We start from the raw sequence: 15,319 nt of genomic DNA, 5'->3' as shown, positions 1-15,319 counted from the left end.
CATTGTGCATGACCCTTCCTAATAGGCCAACATCACATTAGAGCCCCCGCTGCCGGCACACAGGCGCACATACTTGCACGCGCACACTTAGCTCTGCACTAAATCATCTTCCCCTGGACACATTGCAGATGGGACCTCATCTCCTGCCGCTCCGTCTAATCAAGACTGAGATGAGTCATTTTTATTAGGAGCGGTAAATAAACTTACAGAAAATTAATCGCTAATGGCTTTAATTTGGGATTATTCCTGTGGACAAAGAAGAGATTTCTTTCATCGGGTTTACGAAATGACTCATAACGAGGGACGGGACTTGTAGCTGACGGACGCAGCATCTACTGTTATAGATGCAAACAAATATACACAATCTAATGATATTAGTTATTGGGCATGCAGTAATTATACATAAATGCGTTGGTTCAGACGGCCATTCCTGACAAGCCACGCCCCTTTTCAGGAAAGTGGCGAGGGTGACATAAAACCCAGAAAAATTATTTTTTTACAAGTAAGGCTTGCGCCAAAATTTACAGCTTTTTAATGTCAGACTTCTAGCTACAGCCGCCAGACATCGTCAACTTTGACCCCCTTCACACGGGCGTATGTGTTTTTCGCAGTGCAATGTATTTGTGCTATGTACGAGGCCTTTTTGCGCGTGTATTGCTGTATTGTACTGTACTTTTTGTGCACACAGGGCAAATTTGCGTGGCAAAAGACAAACATGCCCTGATTTAAATGGGTTCCAGATTAGTTTTTTTTTTCCACGGAATTATGCGGCATATTGCGCATCCCATTGCGCATTTGCGCCCCCCCATAGTCGGTTATTGTTGGGCGTTCAGTTTCTGCATGCATAAAAACTAAACGATGATCGACCCGTATAAACATGCAGTCATTCATCTATGATCGACTGCCTGTTGACTGTGAATAGAGGTCGGCAGCCGGAAGAGGGCAGGTCATCATTAGTAAAAGTCCCTGACAACCCCTTTAAAGCTCCTGGACCCCAATGCTAAATTTGTAGCAAGCCCCCAACTAGCATGTGCCATTTATAATACTGGTGTCTTCTGTGGCAGAGGGGCATTTGGGTCCCTTTTGCACTGGCACCCCTATGTCACTCCTACCTCTGCACCCCTTGCAGTAAAATGTGATTCTTTAGTTGTAGTCCTGGTCTGTCCTGAGACTGCAGTTGTGTCTAACCAGGAGCATTTAAAGCATACAGCACCATCTACAGGCTATTAGGCAGTACTGCACCGTTATAAAAGCAAGGACTTTTTACCAATAGAGGGAATACATTTTTTAACTACAATTCTTCACACGGCTGAGTGCGATTTGGGTTAGTAAAAAACTAACCATTTTCTATGCGGTTTTTATGCATTTTATCACACCTTTTTTGGGCTCTGCACATCCTAGTTCTTTCTTTCATGTCATCCTCATAGTAGCATGCATTAAAAATAAATCAGAAATGCATGCAGTTTGCATGGCATGTGATTCCAGTCTGTTTTCTTATGCTCTCATAGAAAATAATGGGCGATTCTTGAATTAAAATCGCACAAAAATAAGAAATGCAGCAATTTTTCAAACTCTGAGTCTGGGTCCAGGAGAAAAAAAACGCGTTTATGAATTAACTCATTCAAACGAATTGGTTCTTTCCCACATTGATTCTGTCCATCTTGAAATCAAATTAAAATCTCAAGGAAAAATTACCCATGTTAATACAGCCTTAGGCTTTATTCCCACAAGCGCATATATGGCGCGTTTTCACCCCGTGCGTATTTACGCTGCACATATAAAGCATTCGTTCACAAGGACGATTATACGGTGCGTAAATACGACAGCAGCATGAAAAAAAAAACCATATACGCAGGCGGCGCATATACACTCAGCCAAAACATAGTTCTGGAACTATGTTTTGGCCAATATACGCCGGCGGGTCTCATAGACTCCTATTGGAGCATGGAAAGAAAAGGGAGGGGGAGGCATTTTTGCAGTGTCTAACGCTGCAAAAAGCTTACAGGTGCCTCTATATAGGCACGGGAAGGTATCCCGAGAATTTTGGCAGAGCGAAGATTTTCCTGGATGCAGCGTATTTTTTCGCTAAAAATGACGCTCACGGTCGTGTGAATGGATGAGAAAATGCTGTCCGTGATCACAGAAAAACATTCATACAGGCGCTTATACGGAGTGAGCGTGAAAACGTAAAAACGCCGTCACCGTATATATGCACTCATGGGAAAGAGCCCTTAATAACAGACATTTAATGAATATATTTCAAGTTATAGAACTATATTAAAGGGGTTGTCCCGAGGCAGCAAGTGGGTCTGTACACTTCTGCATGGCCATAATAATGCACTTTGTAATGTACATTGTGCATTAATTATGAGCCATGCAGAAGTTATAAAAAGTTTTATACTTACCTGTTCCGTTGCTGGCGTCCTCGTCTCCATGGTGCCGACTAATTTTCGCCCTCCGATGGCCAAATTAGCCGCGCTTGCGCAGTCCGGGTCTTCTGCAGTCTTCTATGGGGCTCCGTGTAGCTCCGTGTAGCTCCGCCCCGTCACGTGCCGATTCCAGCCAATCAGGAGGCTGGAATCGGCAGTGGACCGCACAGAAGAGCTGCGGTCCACGGAGGAAGAGGCCATCTTCAGCGGTGAGTAGAGAAGTCACCGGAGCGCGGGGATTCAGGTAAGCGCTCCGGTGAGCTTTCTTTACCTCCCTGCATCGGGGTTGTCTCGCGCCGAACGGGGGGGGGGTTGAAAAAAAAAAAAACCCGTTTCGGCGCGGGACAACCCCTTTAAAGAAACTCTGGGACAGCAGGGAACTGGGGGGCGCAGTTGTTCTTCTCTTCCAATCCTCTAATCTGGGGATTCCTGGTCCTGTTTTTGGCTGTGCAAGATGGCTGCTGCAATCTTCAGACTACCTAATCCCCACAGTGCATTGGTAGTATTAGACTACAAATGCACTATACCTGCTCTATGATTGGCCGGCACTGATCACATGGTCAGCAATGGCGAATCAGAGTGCAGTACACAGTGTGCATTATGTAGTTAGAAAATCGCAGCAGTAATCTTGGAAGGCCAAAAACAAGACCAAGAATTTGCAATTTGGAAGGATGGCAGAGAACAACTGCAGGTAATATACCCCCCTCCTCTTCTGTCCCGGGAATTTGTCACCTGCTATGAGCCCCATGAGCTAAACTAAGCGGAAATGTTAAATCCAGGGATGTGAGTATAAAACTTATTTTTCCTGCTGTTCTCCAACTATAAATCTAGTCTATAGGGCTCATAGGAGTTGAAAGATTCCCTTTAAAGGGACTTTATCACCATTTTTTAAATTAATTAAAACCAGATATTGAAACTTTTTCCATTTTTCTAATCTGTTTTTAATTTCTGATTATAGAATTGTGTTTGATTCTGTTGTCTGGACATGACTATGGGGGCATTTAGAGATATGATTTGCAGCAGCTTCATGGGCCATTCACAAGATAGAGAGGAGGGGACCCATTGACTTGTATGGGAGACTATTCTAAACATGTTCTGTGACCTTTGCAGGGATCATTTTGCAGGGAGGGGAGTAAAAAGTCACAGCTAATACCTTTCGGAAATAGTGGATTCTATGTTATCTACATATAGGTGTCACCTTTTAGTGTAATCCTGCCTGTGATGTTAGGAAGATGATTGCTGCAAAGTTTTCTCTACAAGTGACAGACTAGTATTAGACAGTGTGGTCAGAGTGAAAATGCAGCATTTCAGGATTTTTTATATAGATTGTTACTAGAGATGAGCGAACCTACTCAGCCACGCCCCTTTTTCGCCCGAGTACCACGATTTTCAAGTACTTCCGTACTCGGGCGAAAAGATTCGGGGGGCGCCGTGGGTGAGTGGGGGGGTTGCAGCGGGGAGTGGGGGGAGAGGGAGAGAGAGAGGGCTCCCCCCTGTTCCCCGCTGCTACCCCCCGCTCCGCCACGCCTCCCCCCGCCCCCCCAGCGCCCCCCGAATCTTTTCACCCGAGTACGGAAGTACTCGAAAATCGCGGTGCTCGATCGAATAATTACTTGAAACGAGTATATTCGCTCATCTCTAATTGTTACCAAAAATTAAAAATTAAAAAAATATATATGTTTAACACAAAAATGCGATTTATACAATAGGTTATTTTCTGATGACCCATTCGCTTTAAAGACTCTAGAGTTTCATTGAAATGCAGATAACAGCTGGGCTCCTACTCATTTTGATGTAAAGTATCTAATCTGTTGTATCTACATACAATGATTGGAATTAATCATCCAATTCCCTTCTTTAGACTGCTGAATACATAGGCATTCATTTTAGGAGTGCTGCAGTCATAAGTCGTTAAGTCTCTCGCTGAACTCATCAAATCAGGATACATAAGCAGCTCCAGTGTCGTCTTAAAGATGTTGGAGTGAACTGTCTTTCCTGACATGGACTCTTGTCCATTTTTCGCCTGAAACGGTGTCATTTAATGCGTACGGAAGGTTTCCAGACATGAAATCGTTGCATCCCAACATGTCTGCCTGCATTCAGCTTGGAGGTTATGGGTAACACTAAAAGCAAGTAGTAAATCCATAGAACAGCTGCATCTTCCCTGTCCCCCGGAGATCTGTCCTACTGACCCCGCACGAGGGAGAAGAATCATTGAGCACATATCCTTTGTTACTCTAATGGGTTGTATGTCACACAAAGTCACTCAAAGCGCTCTGCAAGGATTTTCCCTGTAGCTTCTCCGCTGGTGAGATCATAAATGATAATCCATTTCCCAACCTTGACTTATTGAACCACTTTTCCTTACAAGGTATAAGAAGAACTAACAGATGTAGAGAAGATGAACCACCGGCTCGCATTAGGCTCAGGAATGAATTTAGTGCGATTTATATAATAGAATTACGGGGATCTGATTTTCAATAAAAGAAACTTCCTTTAATAAAATGTATGTGATAATATGTCGTATGGAGCCGGTCCGACAGCACGGAGAATACAGCACTGCCGGGACACAATAGGCGGTGAGGAAGAGTCGCTCCCGCTTGCTGTTGCATTATATATGGAGTTGAATTATTCTATTGTTCCCTATCTGAGAAAGATTGTTTGTCATCTTCTATAACCAGATTATTAACTGGAAGATCAAAAAAAATATTTGCCCGCATGATCACCACTTTATTACCCATAGCTCCACTATCTACATTGTCCAGACAAGATTTATTAGAGATTCCCATCTAGTAGCACTTTGAACCTTTTTTGGTCTTTCGGAACTGCAGCAGTTCATCATGGCATGGATTCCACTAGGTGTTGAAATCGTTCTGTAGGAATATTGGCCCCTGTGGACAAGATAACTTCCTTGTAGTTGTCACAAATTAGATGGACTTACTGGTTGTTGGTCTCAACAGTTGACAGGAAGTATTCATCGATTCATGCTGCTTGCACCAAATTCTGACCCTGCCATTAGCAGGATGCAATAGAAATCTGGAGACATCTAACCAGGGGATGTTTTTCTACTGTTCAGTGATGCAATTTTGGCATTCTTTTAGAATCATGCCTTTCTGTTTCTCTTAGACAGCAATGGCACTCGACTACTGTGTTTTCCCAAATATAACCACAACCGTGAGTTTGGGAAATTTTCAAGGAGGCTTGAAATATAAGCCCTACCTCAAAAATAAGCCCCAGCTGCGTTACATAAAAAAAGCAATGTTTACCTAGCAGGCTCGGTCCCTGTCCTTCTCACTGCTCTCTGGAGATCTAGCAGGCTTCCTGCAGTCCTCGGCTGCCCACAGTAGACCGCTTCCTCTTTATGGGATTCATAAATCCCGCATCCAGGAAGCTATGGTTTTGATTGGCTGAGCAGCACTTGAGAGCCAATCAATGTAGCGCCTCACAGCCAATCACAGCCATCACGTTGTGGAGGCGGGATTTATGAATTGTGTGAGCTGCAGCATTAACTGGCCAATTCATAAATCCGGTTTCTAGACAGTGACTGTATGAGATACAAGACTTCATCAAAATGATCTTCTCACTTGTATTTTTGCTGTATTCGATCATTTTGACTGTATTTCCTCCTTTAGGTTTAGTATTATGAGCATTGAGTTATTACATGCTATAACCAGCATGCTTTCATATCTGTTTTTAGCAATACTTTTACTTGAACTATTGATGTGTACTGTCTGGATAAGGAACTGTGTTTGTTCTTTCTCTGCCTTACTTTTAGGTCTTTTGGTGTGGTTCTTTGGGAACTACTAACGGGGGAGATACCCTATAAAGATGTGGATTCCTCAGCTATCATTTGGGGTGTTGGCAGCAATAGTCTGCATCTTCCAGTACCATCAAGTTGTCCTGATGGATTTAAGCTTCTACTACGACAGTGCTGGTTAGTGCCGAATATGAAAAATTGCTATTATTTATATGTATATATTAGAGAGTCTACTAGTCCTGATGAAGAGCTTATTGCCCCCTGTATATATTGTGAAGTAGCGTAATATCCTTTCATATAGAGAGAGAGAATTCCATGCCATAAATAAAATATTATTCCATACCCATGAACATTAATTGTTACACAGGGGTATTAATTAAGTCTTCTGCATTCATAACAATTACTACAATGCCCACAAACGGAATCAAGTTTCTCTGATCTTATTTCACCCAGCCCTTCGGAAGTGTTGCTTGTTGCTTTGGGATCTTAATAAGTGTGGACGACATAAAAGTGAGAATTTTTGATAAATATATTTTGGCTTTTTTTTCTCAACTTTTTCAATCTGCTCTCTCTTAGGAACAGCAAACCAAGGAATCGGCCTTCATTTAGGCAAATTCTGCTGCACCTAGATATTGCATCTGCCGATGTGTTATCCACCCCGCAGGAAACGTACTTCCAATCTCAGGTGAGTGAATAGTTAATCTAGAGTGATCCGTGCGCAGTGCAAGAACGAGGGTGATGGTGGGCAGTGTATAAAAGGATTAGAGTCAGAAAAAATCAGAAGAGAGCAGAGAAAATGTAAAGCTTGTTATGCATTATTCAGGCAGTCACCACAGAGGTCCCTAATTGCATGTTCGTCGTCTTAATGGGCTTTGCTTTTTATGCTGCTCTATGTATAAATATAGTAGTTGCTAAAATGCTCTCAATTGTATAAATTTGCACCACTAAGATCCCTACTTGTATTTTAATCATAATTATGGCTTCTGCTAAACATTGTATACACTATTTGCTCCAAATCTAGAGGTATACATTTTATAATGTATACCTGGAGATCTGAAGACCAACCATTACTAGTAATAGAGCCTGGATAGAAGAGCTCTTAAAAATGTCCCAATCCGTTGTTCTCCTATGAGATCCAGACACCCATTTTTACAGAAATGACTTTAATCATTGAGGTAATTCTGGTGGTCTTCGCTAGTGTTGAGTGAACTGAAACAGTTAAGCCCTGTTTCAGGTCAAACTTTGCTAAAAGCTTGATTGGGTGAGAATGCGAACTTCAGGTGGTTCATCTCGGTTTAACTCGGTAAAAGAAGTGGAAGGAGGAAAGGATGAAGAAGAAGGAGAAAGAAAAAGAATGAGCAAGGAAAAGGAAAAGAACGAAGAGGAAAAAGGTTGAAAAAGATAAAAGAAGAAAACAGATAGAGGAAGAAGAAGACAAAGGTAAAAAAACAAAGAAGTAAAAAGAAGAAGAAAAAACAAGAAGGTAAAAGAAGACAGAAGTAAAAAAAAACTAAAAAAAACAAGAAACTAAAAAAATAAGGAAAAAGCAGACAAAGCTAAAAGAAGAAAAGGAGTACAAAAAAGAAGCTAAAAGAAGTACAAAGAAGAAAAAAGAAGGTAAAAGAAAGAAAAAGGCAAAAATATTTTTTAGCCCTTCCTCTCTTTCATTCTTCTTCTTCTTCCTTTGTCTTTGTTTTCCTTTGTTTTCTACTTTTACCTTCTCCTGTTTTCTTTTTTCTTTTTCTTCTTTCTTTTTCTTCCTTAAAACAGCTCAAATAGTACTTAGATACACTCCTTGTTGAACTAAGAGTTGTACAGGACTTTTATGGCTGTTACACAGTGTTATACGCCAGTTTTAGGTGTATTGGTAAAGTTCGGGTTTGGTTTGAGCTAATTCAGAAGCGAACTGGACTTTGTGCTGAAATTCGAGAACCAGCCATCTCGAACTTTTCAAAAGTTCACTCATCACTAGTCTTCACAAATCCCAACCTTGACTTTAACATAGTTTCAGGCTCAGCGTTAATATAGTCCAGTGCTTGATTTGAAATATATAGACCAGTACTGAACGGCCGCTGTGTTATGGCAATGGAGAGGGGCGGGGGAGCGAGAGGAGAAAAAGCTCCTGCACTTCCCCGCCCCCCTGCTGGCTACTCCATGAACCCTCCAGCTCTGCTAGCTCCCATGCAGGAGCACGGGGGCGAGAAAATACAGGGACGAGTGTCGGGCATCGTTTGCCCATGTGCCCATCTTTCAGTTATCTGCTGAACAACGGTTTTCAGTTCTGCTTGAAAACCATTGTTCAGCAGAACAGCTGATAAGCAGGACCACAGGCTGTGTCTGTTGTCCATGGTGCTGAATTCTCCACGGGGAGCTAGAGATTACATTGCTTTCTCTTAGTAGCCCCTGGCTGAACAATGGAGCTAATTGCAGAGCTCAGACCTCCTGATAAGTTCTGCAACAGGTCCTGGAAGCTCTTTTGCTTGCAAATGAAGCTGATAAAGTGCTAATAGCAATTAGTGCCTATTAGTACTTTACGCAAAACTATCGCTGATCATTCAATCTTTTGAAAGGTTATCTATGTGTGTAAATGGGCCTTAAGAAGTGACAATGGTGTTAGTATAACCCTATTGTTATGCCCTGGGCCTTGGTTTAATAGTGTTTTAAATCCCATTTTTGATGACAATGGAAATTTATATTTAAATAGTCTGTTGTCCTTTCTTGCATATTAAGGCAGTCAGATGTCCTAGAGGTGTTCCCCTGGTCCGGTTAGGCTGAGTGGAGAGTGGCTGTGTAGAGTGGTTGTTGCTCCTGAGTCATGGCGGGTAGTTTGGTCCTTTAGGCAGGTGAAGTCAATGGTGACCCTCCCATAAAAAATAATTTGAAGCAACCTTAATAAAAGAGATTTTAGAAGCAAATGTAATCCAGAATATTGCGCCTCCTCTCTTTCCCTGTACCTTCTCTTGTACTAGCACTTGTCACCTCCTGTGCCCCCTTTCCCTTTGTGCCATGACTTGTTTCCACAAATCCTATGTCCCCCTCTTCCTTTGTGCCACCACATGTCATTCCCTGCGCTTCGTTTCTCTCACCTCTCAGTCAGTCAGATTAAAGCTGCAGCCAGGACTCCCAGGCCAAACATCTGTATGAATGCTGAATCTGCTGAAAGCACCAATAATAGTCAACTAGCACTTTTTTCCTAATGGAAACATTTATTACTGCACTCACTGTCCAATGGGAAAGGCAAAGTGCTCATTGGCCAGGCCAGGACACCATAGTAATGTTCCATCTACTTCCAGTAAGTCCACTGTCCCACTTGGTGCTCTCTCTACCCCTGCCTGATGCAATGACCAACAGCAGCCCAGTGTTGAACTCCAAAGCTGGACTAATTGATAAGGGTGACTGATGATGAGTGTTGGGTGGTGGAGCTGACAGGTATGGAGATAAGCATAAGGCAGTAATGCAACGCTGCAAACTATTAATGCAACTTCAGAATCAAACATAATGTTGCCCCTATCAAACATGCAGCCCCCAGGCTCGGTGGTCACCTAGTGCTACTTAGCAGTTTTCCCAGTCCTGTGAAGCTAAACAGTGTATTACATGGGTATCTATTGATTTCAATGGCCATTATATAGTGCTACATTTTGAGTGTGCAGCTATTGGGTGACATAAAAGTTTTAGTCAACTGCATTCCACTTTCTTTAAGCCACTTTGAAACTTTAGGGATAAAGTTGCAATGGAGCCCAACCTCATCAGTGTTTATAAACCAATAATTTACAGTGAACGGACCTGTGTGTGGATCTAAAGTATGAAAGTATGAAAACCCCCAAAATGAGAGAAAGTAATCAAAGTGTAAACAGATTGCAGTAACACTCATTGCTATGCTATAGCTTCGATAATCAAACATTTCTTTGCATCTGACTCAGGCGGAGTGGCGGGAAGAAGTGCGGCTTCATTTTGAGAAAATAAAATCAGAAGGGACCTGTTTACAGCGTCTGGAAGAAGAGTTGATATCACGACGCCGTGACGAGCTCCGGTAAGACCTGGAATGACTAACACCAAATTAAAGACCTACACACAAGCGGAGACCTCTGGTGTATTCAGGCCCTGACACAGTAATGGCTACTAATACAACGGGGCCCCGTAGAAGAAAGCCCTAATTGGAGTTGACTTTGGGGCAATGGCCTGCTACTGGGGTCTATTTCTTAGAGGTTGCATTAAAAAATAACCCATTAGACCTTATTTCCTTGATCTATCATCCTGCATGTTGCAAGATAACAACAAAGATTGTACCTAAAGGCCCATTTACATGTAACTATTATCGCTCAGAATTCGTTCAAAAGACCGAAAATGAGCGATAATCGTTACATGTAAATGCGGGCATCGTGCACTTTTCATTTGAACTCTAATTTTAAAGTGAATTTAAAATCCAACATTCAGCTAGTGAGAGATAAAGTATCTCTCAATAGACCGCATGCTGTTATCTCCATGGGAGCTGGCAGATAACATTGTAATCTGCCGCCAGCCTGGAAGAGAACAATACAGCTGTGTGCACATGGGATTAATCACATGCTGGACTCTGGAAACAGCTCCTGGAGGCCCTTTTATATGCAAATGAAGATGACAGAGTGGTAATGGCCATTAACACTTTATGCAAATAGGTCACAAAATCTTTCAATCTTACATTCATTTGATAGAGTATCTTTGCGTGTAAATGTGCCTTAATTTCATTCAATTGTCAAGTTTTGCGTGAATTTTAGACTTTTAAATTAGGTTACTGGAAGATTTTACCTGTCCAAAAAAGTTTTAGGCTCAATGCAAAGGAAATCAAAGTTGCTATTTGGGTGGTGAATTTACTTGTTCACTTTTTTTTTTTTTACAGACATGCCCTGGATATCCGAGAACACTATGAGCGCAAGTTACAAAGAGCAAATACATTGTATGTGGAACTGAATTCACTCATGCTTCAGCTGGAGTTAAAGGAGAGAGAGTTGCTAAGGTGAGTAACAAACATAGCGACTATATTTTAGGAAGTATTTACACGGGTGTATTTACTGTCTATATTCAGTCCGTATTTTGTTTGGACTGAGGCTGGATTCACGAGCTTATATTGGCCGGGCTTTACGGCCAACCGATATACGCTGTCCCTCTGATGTATTGGTTTACCGTTCACATGGGTGTATTCCCGCGGCATAAGAGCGCCCGGCTGGCCAAGATAGTGCGATCTTACGCCAGCGGCGGCTGCATAGACTCCTATGAGAGCCCATGACAGCTGCTGGAGAAGGGAGGTGGGAGGGAGTTTAGCAGCGGGACTGCTAAACTCCCACCTCCTTGCCTCCTCCTCTCCGCCCCTTGCCGTCTCTTTCAATGGGAGGGGGCAGAACAGGGCTTGAGCTAGTTGCTAGGCTTCCACCACATCCCGCCTCCTCCCATTGCTGGCTTGCTTAGCACACTAACTCCTGTCCCGTCCCGCCCCCTTCCCTTGCAGAAAGCCTGCCCCCTTCCCTTGCAGAGCTAAACTGTCTCCCCCCGCCCAACGGCATTGCGGGTTTGGCGTATATGCTCCAGGCCCGTGCCATCTGAACGGGAGCACAAACGTTAGATTTGTGTGCCTGTTCATGCATTTTTACGTTGCTGGTGGGCGAATATAAACACATATGCCCATGTGAATAAGCCCTGAATATGGACCCATTGAATTAAATTAGTGTATTCAGATGTGCATTTTTTACATACATATTTTGTCGTGGCATGTCCTGTTTTGCTTCGTACTATGGACCAAAATTACCCATGAAAGTCTATGAGCGTGTAAAAAAAAGCGCAGTGAAAACAAATGTACTCAGTGTGTTTCTTATGCATGTTGCCATAAGACAGTGGGGGGAAAAAGTGACATCAATTAAACATTCTTGCTTTTTTTTTCTTCGCACTTGAAAAATGCAGTAATAGAGATGAAACGCAGATGTAAAAAAAGCACATATGCATCAAAACTTCACATGTATAGTGAAAATGCTGCATTTCTCACTGACTGAAATTGTCCATGTGAATGAGGCAATTTAAAAGCATGGTCTTAGAAGAGACATGTTCACCCAATATGGATATAAATACCCTCATTTTAAACCTTTCACTTTAAGATCATAGTCATAATTTAAAGAGGTTTTCCGAGTTTTTTTTTTATATAGTTTTGGGTCCCCAGTGTTCAAAATTGTATAAAATCAGTATAGTCACTGTGGTGCCGGACTAACATTTTGTGATCCAATACCACAGCATCTGATAGGAGACATCATCGGGCCAGAAAATACGGAAACCTGTCACATAAGCTTCTAATGTATAGTAGAAGCTCCTGATAGGCTTACAGGACGTGACCAATGATGTCCCTGTCCAGCCTCCTATTTCCTGCAGCAGTTTAGTCAGCAAACCACATACATGACCGCTGCAGGAGCAAGTAAACAAGGCACCGGAGGGGCAGCGGGGGAGCAGCAAGGCAAGCAAAGAGTTTTTTTAAAATTTGTATCACAATTACCCCCCCCCCCCCTCCACTGCCACCATTGTTAGTATATTGGAAAACCCCTTTAATGCCAGTACCTATACACTGCGGTAGACAGCTACCAGAACATGATGTAGGCCCACATATTTATAGACCTCACTATGTATAACAGTTACAGAGAACTTCCTGTGTCGGGCCGTGGGCGCTTTTAATAGTGCTAATTATTAGTGTTATCAATAGGATACTTTTCTACTGAAAAAATTGTAGAAATCATTGCTGAATATCTGATTAAGTACATGGATATTACCCGAGGACTAGGCTGTTTTCAGCCTAAAGGACGAGATAATTTAGGGATTTTACCCATGTGGTGGTTTTACTGCCCTATTTTTTTTCCTTCCGCTATCAAAATTATTTTTGCTGGGTTTTTTTCCGTGACATATAGGGCTATTTTTAATATTTTATTTACGTAGGTTTACGTTTTTTTTTTAATTTATAGTTGTATTTTTTTACACTAAAATAAAGTACGGGAATGCGTTCCTTATTTTGTTTCGGACGTTTTGATATATAATATGTACAGTTTTGGATTACAGAGTGCTTACAGTGATGATTTTGGTTGGCGTCAGCCGTGGGTCATTTTCTTTTTTATGTATATATTTATATTATTTTGTAATTTTTTTTTTAACTTATTTTTGTAACTATTTCTTTTTACCATCTATGTCCCCCATGACATTATATAAGACCTCTGGGGTTCATTCACATTGTATTTCTCTAAAATCACACACTTTTCCACTGTCGCTGTGGCATCCATAGGAGCCCCAGTTACAGGGGAAAACATCCCCCTGTAGTGACATCAGTTACCAACAGAGCTAATCAGGGTCTGACGGTGGTCACATGATTGCCGGGTCGCATAGTGGAAATAATACTTCCACTTTCATTCTTTAGTGCATAGAGCACATTGAGCACTATGTTGCCTGGAAGTAATAGGTAGAAGCGGTTAAAAACTAATTCTCACTTCTCCTCCGGGTCCTTGTCTGTGTCTGACAGCTAAGGGCCCCACCAGCTCTTGCTTGATTGCAGGAGCAGAGGCTTTAATTCCACGCCATACATCTGCTATCAGCAGGGATTAAAGCCCAGGGCCAGGCGCAGTATATTTACCACATTTGTTCCTTAAAATAATATGGGATAAATGTGTGTGGCTCTATAAAAAGGTTACTTTTCAATCAAAAAGATATTCTTTTTGTAGAGCCATTGAAATTTTGTTATTTGAAATACAATTTCCACTTCTATTCACTATTAAAGAAATCTACAATAGCCTATCTGTATTTCATTTTCTTAATTTTCAGCAGTTTTTAGCAGCTGTTCATAGATTTCCAGTTGTGTACGCTTTAGGCTGGATTCAGACGAACGTATATCGGCTGGGTTTTCACGCCCAGCCGATATACGTCGTCTCTCTCTGCAGGGGGGAAGCCTGGAAGAGCCAGGAGCAGTGCTCTGAGCTCCCGCCCCCTCTCCGCCCTGCTGCACTATTTGCAATGGGGAGAGGCGGGACGGGGGCGGGGATAATTCTCGGAACTTAGCCCCGCCTCCTTTCATTGCAAATAGTGCAGGGGGGCGGAGAGGGGGTGGAGAGGAGGCAGAGAGGGGGCGGGAGCTCAGTTCCTGCTCCTGGCTCTTCCAGGCTCCCCCCTTGCAAATGAGGACACCGTATATCGGCTCGGCGTGAAAGCCCAGCTGATATATGTTCGTCTGAATCCAGCCTTAATAAAGTGAAAAGCTCACATATTTTAGAAATTCTGTATGCAATAACTATGGAATACCTTTCAAGTTCTTGTCTACTCGCAGGAGAGAACAAATCCTTGAGAAGAAATATCCCGCCATTCTGCGCCAACAGCCTCGGCCATCAAGCACTGTGGAAAAACTTATTAAAAAAAGAAATGTGCCACAGAAACTGTCTCCACATGGAAAGAGGTAACGTATGAGCCAGGAAACTCACTGCTGAGTGAGAGTAAGCATTTTCAATGTACACTCGTACATATTTTCTACCTGCTAAGAAAATGGTTTCTTGATTACAGGCCAGACATCTTGAAATCTGAAGTTCTCCTACCTAAAGGAGACTCTGTCTTGTCTCCATCAACTCCAACTGGCTGCCAGAAATTGCCTCCATCTCCAGGACGAGGTCGCCGGGGAAAACCACGTTACCGAAAAGCAAAAGACATGGTCAACTTGAGGGCAGCTGTGACTCCTGAACCAACTCCTCAGAGCCAACCACCTCCACGTGACCCACATCCCTTATCTTCTTCCAGTCCAGACCTGCTATGTACCCCATTGGAAGCAGAGGCTCGTAGAGAGAGCCAGAGTGCTGAATGCTCTCCAGTTCGTTCATTACCTGGACCGCCAAGCCCAGAATCCCCATCAGGGAGGGCAACTGGGAGCAGATCATCTAGAGGGGGGCAACACTTGACGCCAGCAGCCATGCTATACAGAGCAGCTGTCACCAGAAGCCAGGTAAGAAGCCATCCTCCGATGCCCCAGAGTGTCGGCCTCTGCTCAACTAACTCAATTTATGAGCATCTCCACTCGGTTGAGCTTCCAAAATGAGATGATCCTAAACAATCTCCAAAATGGCTGCCATGCCTTCCCTGCAATTAACTGCAAACT

General features: G+C 42.7%; 1 protein-coding gene across 1 annotated transcript in view; it reads left to right on the top strand.

Annotated features, from left to right (window-relative positions):
* The window catches only part of MAP3K12 (mitogen-activated protein kinase kinase kinase 12), a 37,827-nt gene that overhangs the window by 17,910 nt on the left and 4,598 nt on the right, over positions 1 to 15,319 (top strand). Inside the window, exons 5-10 of the mRNA XM_066593809.1 lie at positions 6,205 to 6,363; positions 6,763 to 6,871; positions 10,107 to 10,216; positions 11,063 to 11,179; positions 14,504 to 14,629; positions 14,734 to 15,166. Of these exons, the coding sequence (XP_066449906.1) occupies positions 6,205 to 6,363; positions 6,763 to 6,871; positions 10,107 to 10,216; positions 11,063 to 11,179; positions 14,504 to 14,629; positions 14,734 to 15,166 (1,054 nt within the window). The remainder of the gene's footprint in view (positions 1 to 6,204; positions 6,364 to 6,762; positions 6,872 to 10,106; positions 10,217 to 11,062; positions 11,180 to 14,503; positions 14,630 to 14,733; positions 15,167 to 15,319) is intronic.

The sequence above is a fragment of the Eleutherodactylus coqui genome, chromosome 1, assembly GCF_035609145.1.
Source record: "Eleutherodactylus coqui strain aEleCoq1 chromosome 1, aEleCoq1.hap1, whole genome shotgun sequence".
Classification (NCBI taxonomy): Eukaryota; Metazoa; Chordata; class Amphibia; order Anura; family Eleutherodactylidae; genus Eleutherodactylus; species Eleutherodactylus coqui.
This window is presented reverse-complemented; position numbering and strand designations above follow the sequence as displayed.